Raw genomic sequence first — 18,291 nt, forward strand, 5'->3', positions numbered from 1 at the left:
GTTAAGAAATTATCTTGACCTGAAGAAACAGCTTGTGGAGAACAAAAGTGACCTGATCATAGGTCTCGGGCAGAAATTTCTTCCCTAGCTCAGGAAAGGGTAGAGTAACAGCATTTGCATCATCCCAAGTTGGTTTGACTTCCTTCTTAGGAACTGCCAAAGTCAGCGGGCTTCAGGCCAGCCTGTTCCATGGCCTTCCAGGCAGAGACCTGGTCTGTCTGTTTCCCAGGTCTAACAGCGTCTGGCACCTAGGATATACTCCATAAATATGAGTAGGTGAATGGTTTGAGACCCAAGTCTGAGCTCTTATCTTCTGCATCTTTTTTCTTAACTCTGAAAGAGTCTAAGCTTTGTAGTGGTGCCTGAATGGGCTAAGGGTTCCACACTCCCCAACCTTACTGTCATTTCCTAAAGGCAAGAACTATGTACTCCTCTATCTCAATTTTAGCATCTAGTTGTGTTTTTTCTTCTTCTTTCTTAAATTATTTAAGAGGGACTTCCCTGGCAGTCCAGTGGTTAAGACGCCATGTTTCCACCTCAGGGAGTATGGTTTTGATCCCTGGTCGGGGAACTAAAGATCCCACAAGCCAAAAAAAAAGAAAAAAAAAGAAAAAAATATATATATACTTAACCAACACTTATTTTGCAACAGGCACTCTTCCAAAAACTTTACAAATAGCAACTCATTCAATCATCATGATAACCCTATGAAATAGGTTCTACTGTCACCCCTATTTTGCAGATGAGGGAACAGAGGAACAGAGAGCTTATGTAACTTGCCCAAAGTCACACAGCTAAATGGTGGAGCTGGGATTTCATCTGTACAGGCTGGATCCAGAGGCTGTGGTCCACACACACACTACGCTTTACCTTGCTGCCTCATCTTGCCAGTGTTAGAATGATGGAGGAAAGAAAAAATTTGGAAGTTAACTTCACAGAAAACTGAGAAGGGAGCAATATTTATACAAAAGAATTCCAAATGAATGGTATGTTTTCAAATACTTCATGCATAGTGTGTTGACACTATATGAAATGTAGTCATAAAAATCTAGGCTGATTTGAATACCTAACTTGAAAGATGTTGTTCCTTGGCTTAAAAAAGATAACACTATCAAACTGTGAATCATTAGAAGTTCTCAAAAACATGACACTGACTTCCAGGCAAATGAATAATTACTGTATTTACTTACTAGGAAATTATACAAACACACAACTGGTTAAAAAGTTCAAAATTCAGTTATCCTCGTAGCCAGTTGTACTAGCTACGGCTGCTGTAACAAAGTACCACAAACTGCCTTAAATAAAAGAAACGTATTGTCTCACAGTTCTGGAAGCCAGATGTCCAAGATCAAGGTGTCAGCAGGGTTGGTTTTATTTGAGGGCTGTGAGGAAAGGCCTCTCTCCTTGGCTTGTAGATGGCTGGCTTCTCCCTATGTGTCTTCAGATCATCTTCCCTCTATGTGTGTCTGTCTCTGCATCCAAATTTCCCCATTTTATAAGGACCCAGTCATATTGGATTAGAGTCTACCCTAATAACCTCATGTTAACTTGATTACCTCTATAAAGACCCTACCTCCAAATAAGGTAGGGGTTTTAACTCCAACTTATCCATTTTGCAGGGGACACAATTTAACCCGTATCAGCAGTATGTTAGATATTTGTTAATTCATCAAATAGTTACTGAACACCTATTAAGTACCAGGCACTGTTCTAGGTGTTTAAGACACAGACATAAACAAAACATGCAAAAATACCCACCTTTGTGGATCTCATAATTTAGTGGGGAAAGAAAAAAAATACAAATAGTAGAACACATAGAATATCAGAGAGTAATAAGTGTTATAGAGCAAAATAAAGCAAGACAGTGGCTAGAGAGCATTGGGGGTTGCAATTCTGGATCAGAGAGGGCCTCACAAATTTGTCATTTGATCAAGGACCTGACGAATGGGAGGAGAGAGTTAAGTGCTTATCTGGAGCTTTTAGATAGAGAAGGGTTTCCCCACTTCAGCACTACTGACATTCGGGGCTGGATTATTCTTCTTTGCGGGGGTGGGTGGGTGGGGGACTGACCTGCGCATTGGAGGATGTTTAGCAGCATCCCTACTAGATGCTAGTAGTGGTGAGTAACATCTGCTACACCAGTTGTCACCACTCGTCTGACAAACAAAGATGACTCCAGACATTGCCACATGTCCTGTGGCAGACAAAATCACTGCTGTTTGAGAGCCACTGAGACAGAAGAAAAGTAAAAGCCCAGGGGCAGGAGCGGGCTCAGCTTGTTTGAGGCACAGCAAGGAAGCAGGCAATCGGAGATGAAATTAGAAGGGAGAAGGATGAACCATACATATCATCTATGACCTTGAGGCCACTCTTTCAGCAGATGAGAAGCTACTGGAGGGTTAAGAGCAAAAAGACAACACAACTTGACTCACATTTTAAAAATATTCCAATTGGCTGCCACACTGAGAATTGCCTGTAGGTACAATGACAGAAATGGACATCTCAGGGGGGAGGCTATCACAGTAATCCTATTATTGGTTTATTTACTTTTTTTTTTTTTGATTTAATTTGGTTACTGATTTGCCTAGATGGTCATGGGACTACTGAGAGAATTGAGCTAAGATCTGGGGAAGAAAAGAGGAAGGAGAATTAGCACAAAAGGAAAAGCCTAAGAGTGGGCAAGGTAGCTTTTCACGGAAGTGTAAGGCAGTACTCTAAAGTCAATTTGAAAGAGCAGAGGGGTTGCATAGGACAAAGAGAGAATGTTGGGGGCAAGTCTGTGCGCAGGGCCAGTGAATGCTATACTAAGGAATGGGAGCTCTGGTCTGTAGGGAACGGAGAGCCTTTCAAGCTTAAGCAACGAGGAAAACTCTGCAGCAGGGTGCAGATCACAGGAGTAAGAAAGAATACTTTCAGAGGGAGTTTCCTGAAATAATACGGGCGAGCGATAACAAGAGCCTAAGTTTAGGTGGAGGAAGAGCATGTGCACGACATTCTGAAGGAAGCAAAGTGAAGTCCTGTCCAAAGATTTGGAATTACCTTCTGCAGGGTAATTTTGCTTGTAGGCAAGCGCACACTACTGTCTTCGCGGCTGGGGTCTGGAAAAGTTTCCATGGTATCAGAGATAAAGCAAATGCCAAGCCCACCATGAAATGGTTTAAACAGTGTAGGGCAGGACTTTTCTTGGAAATGGTGTCCCCAGAGGAGGGTGTGTTAAGTTTCTTCAAGGGTCTTTTCAAAGAGACTACTATCTGTAAGAACTATGCCGACTACTGACAACGAAGGGAAAAGTAGGTCTGCAACCAAAGAGTTCTTTCAGGATGGTCGAGCATTTCAATTTCTAGATTTAAAACGTCTCAGCAGGTTTAGTAGAGCAGGGTAGGTACATCAAACCAGTCCCGCTACTTTTTAGGTGGGAGCAACAAGGCCGCCTGCCCCCTCCTTTCCACCTCCTTTCGAGTACGATTTCCGAAGGGACCTCACAAGACTCACCACCCTCTTTTTACCCAGTTAACAGAGGCACGCGGCGGCCGCCCAGCAGGGAGCGGTTGCTGCTCGGGCCGCCGCCCCGGGTGTGGAGTTAGCCGCGTACGGCGGGAGGGAGAGGGGGTGGCGCGGCTGGGCGGGGCGAGGAGGGGGGCTGCGGGGCGCGAGCGGAGGGACGCGGAAATCGCCCGCCTCCCGCCCCGCCCGCCGCCGCCCCAGTCACCTCGCTCTGCGGCGGCCACCCGGCACCAGGAGCAGCCCCAGGCGGCGGCGCGACGGTCCCCGCCATGTCTGCAGCCATGAGGCAGAGGTTCGACCAGTTCCTTCACCAGAAGAACTGCATGACTGACCTCTTGGCCAAGCTCGAGGCCAAGACCGGCGTGAACCGGAGCTACATGGTCCTCGGTGAGTGTGGGGCTGCGGCCCGCGGGATCCCGCCGCTTGCCCGGCCCGGGAGCGGCTGTCGCATCGCAGCTGGGACCACGGGCTCGGTGACAGACGGGGGTGAGTGGCGTCGTCGCGGACAGAACTGGCCGCCTGGACAGGCCAGGGACCAGAGACCTCGCCCGGGGCGGCCCGGTGGCGGGGCGCCCGGGACGGGGGCCGGGGACCGGCCGGCGCTGACGTGTCTGCCCTGCGGCCCAGTGCCGCGTGCCTGTGGCCGAGCGCAGAGCTGGCGCCGAGTGGCGGGGCCCCAGCGGGAGGGAGCGCGGTCCCAGTGGCGGAGTACCGGGTCCTAGCCAGACCCTCCGCGGAGTTGGGCGCGGGACGGGAGGGGCTGCGGGCAGGCGCCGGAATCCCGGCCTCCCCAGACCCTCCGGGAAGGAAGCGGGGCTCCTGCAGCTGGTGCGCAGCGTGGCGTGGGGCCCCTTGCGGGAGGGACGGGGGAAGGAAGGGCACAAAGGTGCGGCCTGCGGGGTATCCCCAGACCAAAGGCAAAGCCCAGAGAAGGCGCGGGCCCAGCCTCGGTGCGGTTTCTTTTTCTCCAATGCCTAGAACGGGCCAAGCTTTGCGGTGTTGGCGGGGGCTGCCCGGCTGGAGCGCCTGTGTGCCACCCGACCCACTTCCCTCCTCGTGTCTGCAGGTGTCATCGGGCTGGTGGCTTTGTACCTGATGTTCGGTTATGGAGCCTCTCTCCTCTGCAACCTGATAGGATTTGGTTACCCAGCCTACGTCTCGTAAGTGGCTCCCCCTGCAACCGTCCCTTCCTCCCCTTCACTCCCCTTCCCCCATCCAGAGCTGTGCTAGTTACTGTACCATCCCCGTTTCCCTGGGAGAGTGGTCAGAGGACCAAAGAGTAGTAACTGACTGCTTAAGGTTACACATTTTAGAGCCTTACCTTGACACCTGATCTCCTGATGACTAGCCGAAATGTATATTTCATCAGCTTAAACTGGCGGAGTGTGTGCCTTCTAACAGCTGCACAAATGAAAGGCAGAGCAAAGTCGACCTTTACTGGTGGGACGATCTCAACGGGTACAGAGAGCCGATTCTTTCTCCCTAATAATTATTTCAGTGTGTATTTCATCTTATATTTATGTACACAGTAAAACCCCATCAATTAGAGCTTCTTTAAGTCAGAGTTAATGTTAATTCAGACACTGGGGAGAATTTTGTCTTCTTTATAATAAAAAGGCTGGTCACTTATTACAGGCAAACGGGAAACACCCTAGTATAAAAACAAAAACAAACCTTATAAAATGCATCCCTGATATATCTCCTTGGTTATATAAATGACCCATTTATATAATTAATCTAAATTACAAGTGAATCTTATCAGATTATGATCTGACTTTTCTGCTAGCTGAGGCTGTTTTTACTCTACAGTGTGTTTAATTTGAAAATATTCTACAATTTCATTTTTCCATTCATTCAATAGGAATTATGCTTCCCCACAAGTAAATTTTGTTTTATTCTACAGTTCTTCCCAAGAAAGCTGGTGGGTTTTACTTTTATTTAATTGGTCTGTACAACTTTCCTCAACCACAGGGATAAAAAAAAGGAAGAAAAAATTTCAGCTGGAAGGCTAAGACACCAATAACACATTATTACAACTGTGTCTATCATAGGCCAGGCTAGAATTTAATATATGACTAGAAAGGGGAAATGTGTTTTAGAAAAAGTTCTGACTTGAAAAATTAAATCGAAATTACATAGGTAGTAATTACTGAATTAGTCTGGCACAGACACTTAGTGGCTCCAGAAAATCTAGCTACATATAGGACACTACTTGCTTTTGAATTTGGAGATCCTCTCCAGCATTGTCTGCTAAAGTACTATCCACACTGTTTGTGTATACCAAACGATTCTGAAGACAGACCAGAAAAACTGGTTTGACTTTCAGATCAATGAAAAAGTTATAAGAATAGCAGTTCTCCATAAAATAATAGATGGTGTAGGTAGAAAGTTTGTAGGCAACACTGGTTCAAAATGGCTTATCACTGTGTCTGTGATAATGGACAAAATAACCAGGTAGAACATTCCTTTACTTTTCTTCTGTTTGTGTATTCTACTTGTAAGAGTTCTTTTAGTAAGAAAGATTTTGAAGCATTTTTCAAGCTTGTGCTTTTAAATGTTATTGATCACATTTAGTAACTGCCTAGCTGCTTGAATTGTTTTGAACTAGGGAAGACTGTGGATCTTTAAAAATACTGAAGGGCATAAAAAACATTTTTTCCACATCAGTGCTATTTGGTGAGTAATCTTGTGAGAAACCTAACCTTGTCTGTTGGTGTGATTAGATGATTGATAGGGGCTTTAGAAAAGTAAAAATCTGTTTCTGGGTGGGACGTGTAGATCCATGTCTGTGGAAATGGATGTGACTGAAGGCAGGCAGGGCTTGGACATGCTTTTCTTTGACCTAGTCGATTAATTCTTAGCAGGAGCCACTTTGTTTGTTTGTCTGGTTTTTAATTAATTTTTATTAGAGTATAGTTGCTTTACAGTGTTGTGTTAGTTTCTGCTGTGCAGCAAAGTGAATCAGTTATACGTATACATATACCCACTCTTCTTAGATTTCCTTCCCATTTAGGTCACCACAGAGCACTGAGTAGAGTTCCCTGTGCTATTCAGTAGGTTCTCATTAGTTATCTATTTTACACATAGTAGTGTCTGTATGTCAATCCCAGTCTCCCAGTCCATCCCACCCCTCCCTTCCCCCCTTGGTAACCATAAGTTTGTTCTCTACATGTGACTCTCTTTCTAGCAGGAGCCATTTTTCAGGTCATATTTTAAAGTAATTTCAAGCCAGTCAATTTCAGTTTTTTATCATTTGTTTGAACTCATTCTTTCATTCATTTTCTACATAGTCAATTGAATATTATTGGCTCTTTTTATTTACAAGAAGCTAAGTGTTCGTGTCTATTGCTAGGAATTCTGTGAAATGGTAGAGATGGTCATGTATCTGAGTAGTTCAGGTAAGTGGGTTTTATATATTTTAGAATTCTTTTCTTCACCAAGTAGACACACTTTTCTTTCTGAGTATTCTGAGGCAAAGTGACATTTGTAGTACACTTTAATAGGAGTTGGAAGAGTGTTAAAAATCTAAAAAAGGGGATTTAATGATTTAAATAAACATTCAGGAAATAATTTATGAGTATCTCTAGATTAGTATTTATTCATAGGATGCTTCCTTTTGGTACACCCAGCTCTTTTACCTTTAAAATGAATACCAGATCTTATTATCATAAGGGAATTAAGTGAAAGTTGGTCTCTGTGGGTGCTTGGATTTTTCACTAAAACAGTGCTTCTCAGCCTTGGCTGCCCATTGGAATTATCTGAGGAGCCTTAAAAAGTACTGGTGCCGGGGCTTCCCTGGTGGCGCAGTGGTTGAGAGTCTACCTGCCGATGCAGGGGACGCGGGTTCGTGTCCCGGTCCGGGAGGATCCCACATGCCGCGGAGCGGCTGGGCCTGTGAGCCATGGCCGCTGAGCCTGCGCGTCCAGAGCCTGTGCTCTGCAACGGGAGAGGCCACAACAGTGAGAGGCCCACTTACTACAAAAAAAAAAAAAAAAAAGTTCTGGTGCCTGGGCCCCATCCCCAAAGATTCTGATGTAATTGGTCTGGGGTGCAGCCTGGGTTTTGGAATTTTTAAAGGAGTCTCATGTGCAGCCCATGCTGAGAAGCCCTGCTGTAGAACAGCAGCATAACCTGTGCTTGTTACACTTGAAGAGGGGCTGAAAGGGGCAGAAGAACAGCCTGCTAACCCTGGGAATAGTCCACAGGCCCACCTGGCCTCTGCTTTGTGAAGGAGGTTCAAGGACACAGGGGACTGTGTGCACAGTGAAAGCACACAGACCCCCAGTTAGTAAACATTCAGGCAATCACTGTCATATTAGTCAGATCAAGTCTGTTCATTGCTTAACTGATGTAATTGTATAATTGTCAGAAAGAAAGCCCTTGTAAGTGGTACTATTAGTAGCACCACAATCAGTGTTACTTGAGATGTGATCTGTGACCACTTTAATTGTTTTCCTTGTCTCTTGGAATTCTCCCCAGCCAGAGTTATTTTTAAAAATACAGGTTCATCTATTTAGCAAACATGAAATGCCAACCATGCGCCAGACACTGTGGCAGCACTTCAGATACACCAGGGACTAAGCTGGACATACTCCTCATCTTTGCATGACTAGTCTATCGGGTAAACTGCAATAAATAGTAAAGTAGTGACAGTGTGGTGAGCCCTCCACAGAGCACCCGCAGGGAGCTGTGGTAGAGATTAACAGGAGGGGCCCCCTGTAGGTATTTATCTGAGCTACTATTTGAGTTAAGACTTGAGGGATGAGAAGCTGCCCGCTGAGAGCAGAGTCCGGCCGAGGGAGCCTCGTGTGCCAGGCCCTGGGCAGCCAGGTGCTTGGGCTGTTGGAGGGCCTGGTGCGTTGGAATCTCTGAGAGGGAAGAGGGGCGAAGGAGGACCAGAGAGGTGCACCTGCCATCAGGCACAGCTGGTAGCTGGCACACCAAGTGTGCATTTTATTCCAGGTAGCTGTGGGGAGTTTGCATGTTTTCTGATTGCCTTGGATGGGTTCTAAGTAGGAGGTGACATGTTACAATGTACATTTTAAGGTCATTCTGGCTGCTGTGATTCCTGGAAGGAATTGGTGATCCTGCCAAACTATTGCTAATAGTCCTTCCTTTCTCACCTTTCAGCCTTTGCTCCTGCTGCTTCCTTTTCTTGGGCCACCATAGAGTGGCCCAAAGACTGTGCTGAATGGTCAGTGATAGGCTTAGAGGCTGCAGGGTGCAGAAGTAAAATAAGGAAAAGCCCATTTGGCTTCGTAGCTTTTCTTGTGACTCACTACCTGGGGAAATCTGTGGGTGGGGCTCAGGTGCACCTGGCTTCACACCAGGCCTTGTCATGTTGGAGCACTAGACAGCTGGAGGCCTGGCTCGCCCTTGGGGCGGGGCAACCAGTGCCTTATCAGGTAGCCCCTTCCTACTGGTTACTCTTATTTTCTGCGTATATCATTTCCCTTTGAGAGCAGGGCCATTAATCCTCTACCTCTAAGTTTCCAGACTTTTTGGCCACCCTTTATAGGCAGTTTGAAATATAATTCCAGACTTCTCATTATCAAGAGCTGTTGACAGAATGACTTTAATCTCCCTACTTCCTTCTATTTCTGATAAGAGAAGGCTGACTACTGGATAATAATAGAAACCTTTATTATTACAGCAGACCTGCCCCTCCCCCCACTTTTTGCTGAGATATAATTTCCATGCAACCCTTTTAAAGTGTACAATTCAGCGGTTAGTATAAAGTTTTGCAACCATCACTGCTTTCTTTTTTTTAAAGAAATAAATTTATTTTTTAAAAAAAGATGATGCAGGAAATATAACGGAAGCAGAAGTAAGATCTCACCCAACAATTTTTATGTAATGTTAAATATAGCATTACCATTACCATTAAAAAATCTCCAAGGATTTTTAATCTTTTTTGTATAAATAACTTTCACTGCTCTTAAGTTTATGATTCCCTCTCCCGACTATTATTCTCAGGTCAAAAAAACAATGAAAGTCGTCTAACAAATAAACCCTTAACAGCCACCAAGTGTGTCATTTTTATAAGAAAATTACTGAAATCTTGAGAAAAAAAAACTGGAATCTAGAAAATTCATGGCACAAAAACTAAACTGTGATCCCTTGTGTTTAAAAATCTTAAAACATTTTTTTACCTCTGGTGGAGTTCCAGATCCACCCCATTTTTCTCTCACACATTATTATGAAGAGAAACTACTCCAAAATAAAAATAATAATGTCCTGCATACTAAATACAGTCTTTAAAATATGTTCCACATAAGAGCTCTTCCAAAGAAAAGCCACAAATTTCCTTTAATATGGAAAGTAAGAGTTCCAGGCAAGTATCTTTTGTAACAGTAAGTCTCTTAACAGTTTTAATATCCAGGTTTTATAAAACTATTGGCTACTATTCAATCTGAAATGTCTAATCCACAAAAAAAACAAAGTATGAATAGGTATCTGGCTAAGTATCAGCATCTAAGGAACTTATTAAAAATACACATGGGGTTTCCCTGGTGGCGCAGTGGTTAAGAATCTGCCTACCAGTGCAGGGGACACGGGTTCGAGCTCTGGTCCGGGAAGATCCCACATGCCGTGGAGCAACTAAGCCCATGCGCCACAACTACTGAAGCCCGTGCGCCTAGAGCCCGTGCTCCACAACAAGAGAAGCCACCACAATGAGAAGTCTGCGCACCGCAACGAAGAGTAGCCCCCACTCACCACAACTAGAGGAAGCCTGCACGCAGCAACAAAGACCAAAAGCAGCCAAAAATAAATTAATTTATAAAAAAAAATAATAAAATAAAATAAAAATACACATTATTTCAGGCCCTACGTATTTATATGTCTCCCTTGTTTGACTTAAACAGGATAAACATTCAAGTCTAAGAAATATCGTTCCTAACATGGATACCAAAAAGAAGATTCCTATAATAAAACGTTCCCTACTTTTACAGGTTTCACACATTCTCCACAATAAATGAACATTCATTCATATTGCCAATGCAATTTTTGTCTTCTATCCATTATCATAAATTATAAAACGTATATCCCATCAGTTTGCAAAAAGTATGATGGAATAGTAGAATTAAAGATTCCACAAGTTTTTCTTTTTATATTAAAGCCAACTACCCATCTATTCAGTTTAATTCTTTAACCTCCTTCAAAACCTGTCTAAACTCCTAAACCTAGAACTCTAGTGAGCAAAAGGCTAGAAGCACTTCAGGTGCCAATTAGAAAATACCTGGTCATTTGCTCTTATCATTTACACTATATCAAGAATATGATTTACTAACAATGTACTACATTAAAATGGTAAAATTCTATAATAAAGACACTGTAACTATCAAATATATCAAAAGAATAGAATTTTTCTTGTATCCCAATATTTAGTACATTTGGCCTATGTAGGAGATCTGGCTGCATCTTTACATAAGACAGCCATGAGAGTATAATCATCACAGAGTGACCAGCGGTTTCTAAGTACCCTGACCTCTCCTTGCTCTTCCCTCTGAATCTCCCCCCAAAAGAGGGCTCCCTCAGCCTAATGACTGCAACTATCTACCATTCCCATAGTCAAGTCTCATGGGTCAGATAGCGATAAAGTGGCAGGGCATGTAATATTGAAGGAATGACCCAAGATGCCTTTTACCCAGTCTCTCCACAATAATTTTATACTCTTATTTTCCATCTTACACCTTTATACCCAGCCCTCTGGCGACCCTGCCCCAGTCAGTCAACCCACAGGTACAGAAATGAAAGAAAGTCTGAGCTCCCAAGAGAAAAAGAAAGTTATTTTGATTTCTGTTGCCACATGATGGAAATCTAGAGACATTTAACATGAAAATATTGTTATACCTAGCAAACGGGTTCCATATGAATATACTTCAAATACATCAGTATTTAAATAAGCTGCTGTTGACTAGTATGGAAATCTAAGAATTTATAACATTAAAACCTCAAATACATTTCCTTATAGAGAAACAATCAGACTAGTGTACATTTATAATACAGTCAATTTGCAGCTGGGAAATGCCTTTACTAAGATATGTAAACCTTATTCAAGTGCATTTATAATACTCAAAAGTACACTATATAAAAAAAAAATCACAGGACAGTCTTACTAACATCCCCCCATTGCCTCAAAAATTTTATAATTCAATTTAAACATATTCAAGAAAAAAACCAATCAGGTCAATTAAAAAAAAAAGAAAAAGACAAACCTTTACATATAAAAATTAGTACCTGATCCATCTGTTCCTGAACCAGATCTGACAGACCCATCTGTGAAGGAAATGGATTCGGAATCAGAGTCGCTAGCCTCACTTTGGGTGTCTTCCTTATAGAGAATCAGACTAGTGTACATTTATAATACAGTCAATTTGCAGCTGGGAAATGCCTTTACTAAGATATGTAAACCTTATTCAAGTGCATTTATAATACTCAAAAGTACACTATATAAAAAAAAAATCACAGGACAGTCTTACTAACATCCCCCCATTGCCTCAAAAATTTTATAATTCAATTTAAACATATTCAAGAAAAAAACCAATCAGGTCAATTAAAAAAAAAAGAAAAAGACAAACCTTTACATATAAAAATTAGTACCTGATCCATCTGTTCCTGAACCAGATCTGACAGACCCATCTGTGAAGGAAATGGATTCGGAATCAGAGTCGCTAGCCTCACTTTGGGTGTCATAATCATTTCCCTCTTCCTTCTGGTCTCTCTCATCCTGTTCATATTCTTCTTCTTCCTCCTCCTCCTCCTCTCCATCGTCATCCACCTCTTCATCTTCTTCTGCATCTTCTTCTAATTCTTCATCTTCTTCCACATCTTCCACCCCTTCCTCCTTATTCTCAGTGTTGTTGCTTTACTCATCAGAAGAACCAGTGCTGCCAGTCTCATGGTCAGAGCCATATTCTTCAGAGTTCACGTCCTCCTTAGAAGACTGGCTGCATCTGCTTGCACGTCTGTCCACTTCAAGCCCAATTCTCTCAGAACCATCTGGCTTAAGGGATTTGACCCTCCTTTCAGGGTCCCTTTTCCGCGGACATGTTTTTTCAGGTTGACTCTTATAAGGTTCTCTGGAGGCACTGCTTGACAAACGCATTTTCCGATCAGCTTCTAGACGTTTGTTTGTTTCAGATCTTTGATATTCCTCATTTTTATACTCTGTGACTGACTTTCCTTTTGTACTAACCATTCTTTTGTTATTGCTAACTCACGAGCTCGGTGACTTAGAAATCAACTGTCTTGAATGAACAGAAGGCTTTTGTCGCTTTGTGTCAGTAGATTCCATTTGGTCACTTTTTCTTTTTGAACCCTTTTTCTCATATTTATCTTGTTCACTCTCTGGATTATAGAGTTCATTATCCTGTTCTGGTACTTCAGTCAAAATATCATCTAGAACATTAAGTTCTCCATCTGCTAGTGTTGGAAGGGCTCCTGCAGAGGTGGGGGGCGGCTGTGGCTCACCACGGGGACAAGGACACTGGCAGTAGAAATTCTGGGAGGTACTCCTTGTTGTGGGCCCTCCTGGAGTCTCTATCACTGCTTTCTAATTCCAAAACATGTTCATCACCCCAAAGGAAACCCTGTACCCATTAGCAGTCATTCTCCATTTCTTCTACACCCCAGTCCTCAGAAACCACCAATCTACTTTCTGTCTCTATGGATTTGCCTGTTCTGGACATTTCATACAAATGGAATCATATGATACGTGGTTCTCTGTTTCTGGGGCAGCCCTGCTTTGAATGGCACAAAAGCGAGTCTTTGTGAGAGACCTCTCGGGGAGTGTGCTTTGCTGCACCGTCACATACACAAAGTTGGAGCCTGAGACTGAAGGTAACTGCCTCCCAGTGGTCCCAGAATGTGGAGGCTGCTCCTGTCCCTGTTTCTTTATTCAAGTGGAGTTATGACGGAAGTCTAATGACTTTGTTTTCTATTTTTATCTTTGCCCTGCAGAGAAGGGGAAGGAGGAGGGTTGGCTTTTTGTCCAACTCAGCCATCTTTTTGTTTAAAATTCTATTAAAACGTCTATTACTTTTCCTCTCATTTATTTTGTATGTTTCTTAAGGATCAGGTGGCCACCTTCCTGGGACTATCAGAGCTGGGCCTTAGAGATCAAACATCTAGTCTGATCACTTTTCAAAAGACCGAGGGACAGAGAGAGTTAGAAGGTTTTCCAGGGTCACACAGAGGCTAGACTTGTAACTGAGGGCTCCAGACCTACACACAACTGTGAAAGCACATTTCGGCATATTTTAGTACCAAGCTTGAAAAGATTAAATATGCTTAGAGTCCAGAATTTTAATGTCTGTATTTAATGTTCGGCAACACTTTTCAAATCTGATACCCACTTTAGTGATGTGTCATTTTATCTTCTGTGTGTCCTCACCAGCCCATTTTAACCTTTTGCTATCAGTACAAAGAGTGTTACTGCTTTTAGGTCTTTGCACGGCTGCTGAATACCGGTGCAGCCCTTAATTTAATAAACACTTAAATATCTCTGTTTAAGTGCTTTATAAATGTAGCTTATTTAATCCTCATAACAACGCTATGATATAGGTGTTATGATTATTCCCATTTTACAGGTGAGGAAACAGAGAAAGAAGTAACTTGATTAAGGTCTCATAACAGTAGATGGTGACACTGATATTTAAACCTAGGGTGGTTGGCCCCAAAGCCCATATTTTTAACTTTTCGTTATATTGCTTCCTATATGGCTCTTCGAGTGTCCCATAGATACATGCCATAACCTTACATAGAGATGAAAATTAACTATTGATGTAACTTTTTCTTTTATCAGTTTGACACTGTCAATACAAATACATGACCTTCATGCAGTGTAGTTCTCAAATAAGGTACTACCATCCCAAATCATATATCTGCACACATAGTCATTTTTGTGAACATGTGTTAGAATATATTACTAACAAGTTCTTTCTCTTGTTGGCTGTGGTACAGCATTGATTTACAACAACAGCAATATAGCTCATCATGTGCAGAGACCTGCTCTTTTTTTAAGCAGTGCATACCCATCTGAAGATTCTGAAGATGACACACTGCATTGTATCTCCTGAGGAAATGCAGCCTTGTCTTTAGTTCTTTGTCAGGAGGCAACGAATCTCAAGGGGGAGATGTTTGGGGATGGTCCCTATGAGGTCAGATCAGAAAAGGGGATCGTGAGGGAGAATATTTGAAGGAGACAGTCAAAATAACTACAAGAGTTGTGATACAGTCAACCACAAGTAAAAGCTACAGCATCTTAGCAAATGATGCACAGCAGATAACATGAGGGAATATAGGTTAAAAAGGGTTGAAATCTACTTATTTACAGTTTGCAATGGCAGATGGCTGAACAGGTTCACTACCCAGAGGAGAATTTGGGAAAGTCGCCATGGTTCTGACTGATGGTTCTGAACCACTTTCTGTTTCTCAGGAGCAAGTCATCTGAAGCAGAGCTAGGCTTCCCTAATGTTGCTGGAGGATGTGTATTTGTGGTTGTCTTCATGGACTCATTAGTAAGGGGTGTGTTTGTTTTCTTGTGTTTTTCAAAGAACTTGTAATTATCTTATTTTTTTTCTTTTTTTACTCATGAGCACTTGGGAGCAGATATATTTTCTACTAAGCTGCTTATGTTCCTATTACACCAGCTTTTCTCTCTGCAACTGTGTGTTCTTTGTCACTAGCACTTCAGGGCAGAGCAGCTCATGCCCACACTTTCCTCCTCTGGGCAGCGTGAAGCACATGCACATATTCTGGCCTACTGGGCACATGCACATATTCTGGCCTACTGGGCACTTGGACCAAAAATATAACTGGCATTCTGTAAATGCCTTAAGCAACAGTGTAGTCGTAAACATTTAAACATTTACCTTTGTCAGCTTTTTACTGGTTGTGTTTTCAGTTAGTATTATGGCTAGCAGTACTGAACTATTTTAAAAGGAAGGAGTTGTGGAGAAAACTTAAATGTAGATAATTAAAGCCAGCATTTTGGTTACGTTTTTGTTTTTTTCCCTTTGCCTGTGTCATAGAGTAAAGAAAGTTTTGAGGAGCAAATAAGATTTAAACAATTTATTCATGATCTAGTTTCTGGGCTCTAAAGCAGTTCTGGAGGGCGATCTCATTCCTAAGACTCTGTTCTGGAGTGTTCCCTGTGAACTTTAATGAACTTTTTTTGTTCTCTTTATGGAGGCCCTGGAGATAGGGTCTATATGTCCTTCTGAGCTGCCTCCCTCTCCCCCCGTCCTAGAGCTCTCTTTTTTAGGACTTTGAATGAGAACTCTGTTTTTCAACTTAATATCCTCAGATAGTATTTTAAACAAGTATAAATATTTATGGGCCATTTTAAGATATTTAGTGCCTATCAATAATATTACCAAGTAATTAAGTTTTTGAATAAATGATTATAGCAGAAGTTTAAAAACAATTTCAAAAATTGCTAATGAAATTACTTTTGTAGCAGTTGAAATATAAGCAGGGGCTGCAGAAACCTATCCTGATTTCATTCTAACACTCCCTGATTCCTGGGAGTGGAAGAATCAGGGAGTGGAGCTATCATGCGTCCCTCTCACATGGCTACTATATATATCCTGCAGCTTCTGGTGGTTCGGCCAGGTGATCCAGTAAAGGGATCACTTACACGTCAGAGGTAACTCTGGACTGCTGTCTACATCTTGATGTGGCCCTCTTTTGTCTGGGAAAGGTCAGTTTAGGTTGTTCTTGTGCAGGTTGTGAGGGTGCTTGAGCGTAAGTTAAATTTTCTGATGCCAGACCTGACATAGATATTATATATACAGAGCCATCAATTTTATTGACAGAGGGTTGTCCCAGTAGGATTTGCATCTGCTGTTTTTTTGTTTGTTTGTTTACTGAAGTATAGTTGATTTACAAAGTTGTGTTAGTGATTGCAATGTGGTGTACAGCAAAGTGATTCAGTTTTACATGTATATTCTTTTTCATATTCTTTTCCATTATGGTTTATTACAAGATATTGAATGTAGTTCCCTGTGCTATGCAGTAGGACCTTGTTGTTTGCATCTGCTGTTTTATTGCTTCAGGCGTTCATCTTTTTTAACTGTCTATTGAATAGTCTACATGCATTCTGTTTTGAGTTATAGAATGTTAGCTAGGAGAGGTCTTAGAGATCAGGCTGCTGGGGCTATAGCCATCTTTAACAGATTCGGAAACCGAGGAGACAAAATGAAGTTTTATGACTCAGGTCACAAGTTTGTTGAGGCAAAGCCAGGTGTAGGTGTAGGGGTGCCTGACTCCCCTGGCCTGCCCACTGCCAACATTCCTCATGCCTTATATTCGACTGTGACTGAAGCTTCCATTTTGCATTAAAAAACAAAATGGTGAACAGCTGACAAATAAGATCAGTATAATTAAACACCAAAATATTTGACCACTAAATGACTGCTTTTGGTTTTTATGTAATTTAATCTCCATTAGAGATGTTTTACAGACTCATTTTAAAATGAATTTGCTTGTGAATTTACCTTATATTATGCATTTCATTAAGTCAGTCATTTTATACTATAGGACAACACTATATTAAAAATGAAAGGAGCATGGTATATTTTTTCATTGTTCTTGTATGGTCATCTTATAGTTTCTACATGTTTAAGCAGCATATTTGCTGCTAGTGATTGTATCTTTTTTGGGGTGGGGAGGATGATTGGGCATGATATAAACAGTAAATAAGCAAATTGGTTTTATTGTATGTTTTGTTTAGTTTTTTCCCTTTGTTTGTTTAATCTCTTGCTCTGTTGGTTCTCTCTCTTGCTTTGAAAGCACACCTACTCTGCAGTGAAAAACAAGTGTACTTTTCTGAGTGCCCATAGTTTCTGACCTTTTTTCCATGAAGAAGAAAATTCTTTTCCTTACTGGCATGGAAATAAAATACTGTTCATGTCTTAAAATGTGTGATTTTTTTTCCTTCTAATTTGACACACTGTATGTGTCAAATAATATTTGCAATGGCAGACTGCTAAACAGAGGTAATAGGAAATAGGAAAATTATTTTGAGCTATCAGGAATTCCTGCTTCCCATTCTCTAATAAACACAGCCAAAAGCAGTCCTACAGGTAGTGGGCACTGTGGATGGTCAAACTGTGTGTCTGCTGTATCAGAGAGGATTATAAACATTATGGTCCATATTCTTCATATTTATGCTTCAAAGACTCTACCTTGAACTCTGGAATATTTGTTATTAAACATAACTTACCACGTTAAAAATAAAACAAAGCAAATGGACCAGAAGTAGATTCCTTTCTGTTCTTTACCAACAGCACATCTCAAAGCTTTTTATTGTTATAGGTTTTTTTCATGTACTGCTTTTTTTGATGTCATGTCTGGTAATATAATCAACTCATTAAAATTAAAATCGTATTGATGAGTACAACTGGTTTCAGTAGTAAAGCCAGTGGTCTGAAGACATATAATATTACTTAATTTTATGTCATTTGGCTAGTGTGAACTGTAGTGGCTAAGTTACATATGAACCATGTACAGTACAGGTAGTGTGTACCTAAGTTTCTTTGGTGTGAGTGATCAGAAACATATGTACATGGACCTGATAATTACTAGTTGAATTAACCCTTGGGGAAATAGATTAACTTTTATAATACTCAGTTTTCTCATATGTAAAAGGAAGGGATAAGTTAAACACTAGCACAGGATCAAGATTTTAGTAAGTGCTTAATTAAGTGTGGCTACTTTTTTTTTTTTTTTTTTTGGTACGCGGGCCTCTCACTGTTGTGGCCTCTCCTGTTGCGGAGCACA

The 18,291-nt window shown here is 41.8% G+C and overlaps 1 protein-coding gene across 1 annotated transcript in view; it reads left to right on the plus strand.

The window, feature by feature from the left end:
* The first annotated feature begins 3,692 nt into the window (after positions 1-3,692).
* Positions 3,693-18,291, plus strand: part of REEP5 (receptor accessory protein 5) — a 45,391-nt gene continuing 30,792 nt past the window's right edge. Inside the window, exons 1-2 of the mRNA XM_024128325.3 lie at positions 3,693-3,891; positions 4,571-4,664. Of these exons, the coding sequence (XP_023984093.1) occupies positions 3,774-3,891; positions 4,571-4,664 (212 nt within the window). The 5' untranslated portion in view covers positions 3,693-3,773. The remainder of the gene's footprint in view (positions 3,892-4,570; positions 4,665-18,291) is intronic.

This window comes from Physeter macrocephalus, chromosome 8, assembly GCF_002837175.3.
Source record: "Physeter macrocephalus isolate SW-GA chromosome 8, ASM283717v5, whole genome shotgun sequence".
Classification (NCBI taxonomy): domain Eukaryota; kingdom Metazoa; phylum Chordata; class Mammalia; order Artiodactyla; family Physeteridae; genus Physeter; species Physeter macrocephalus.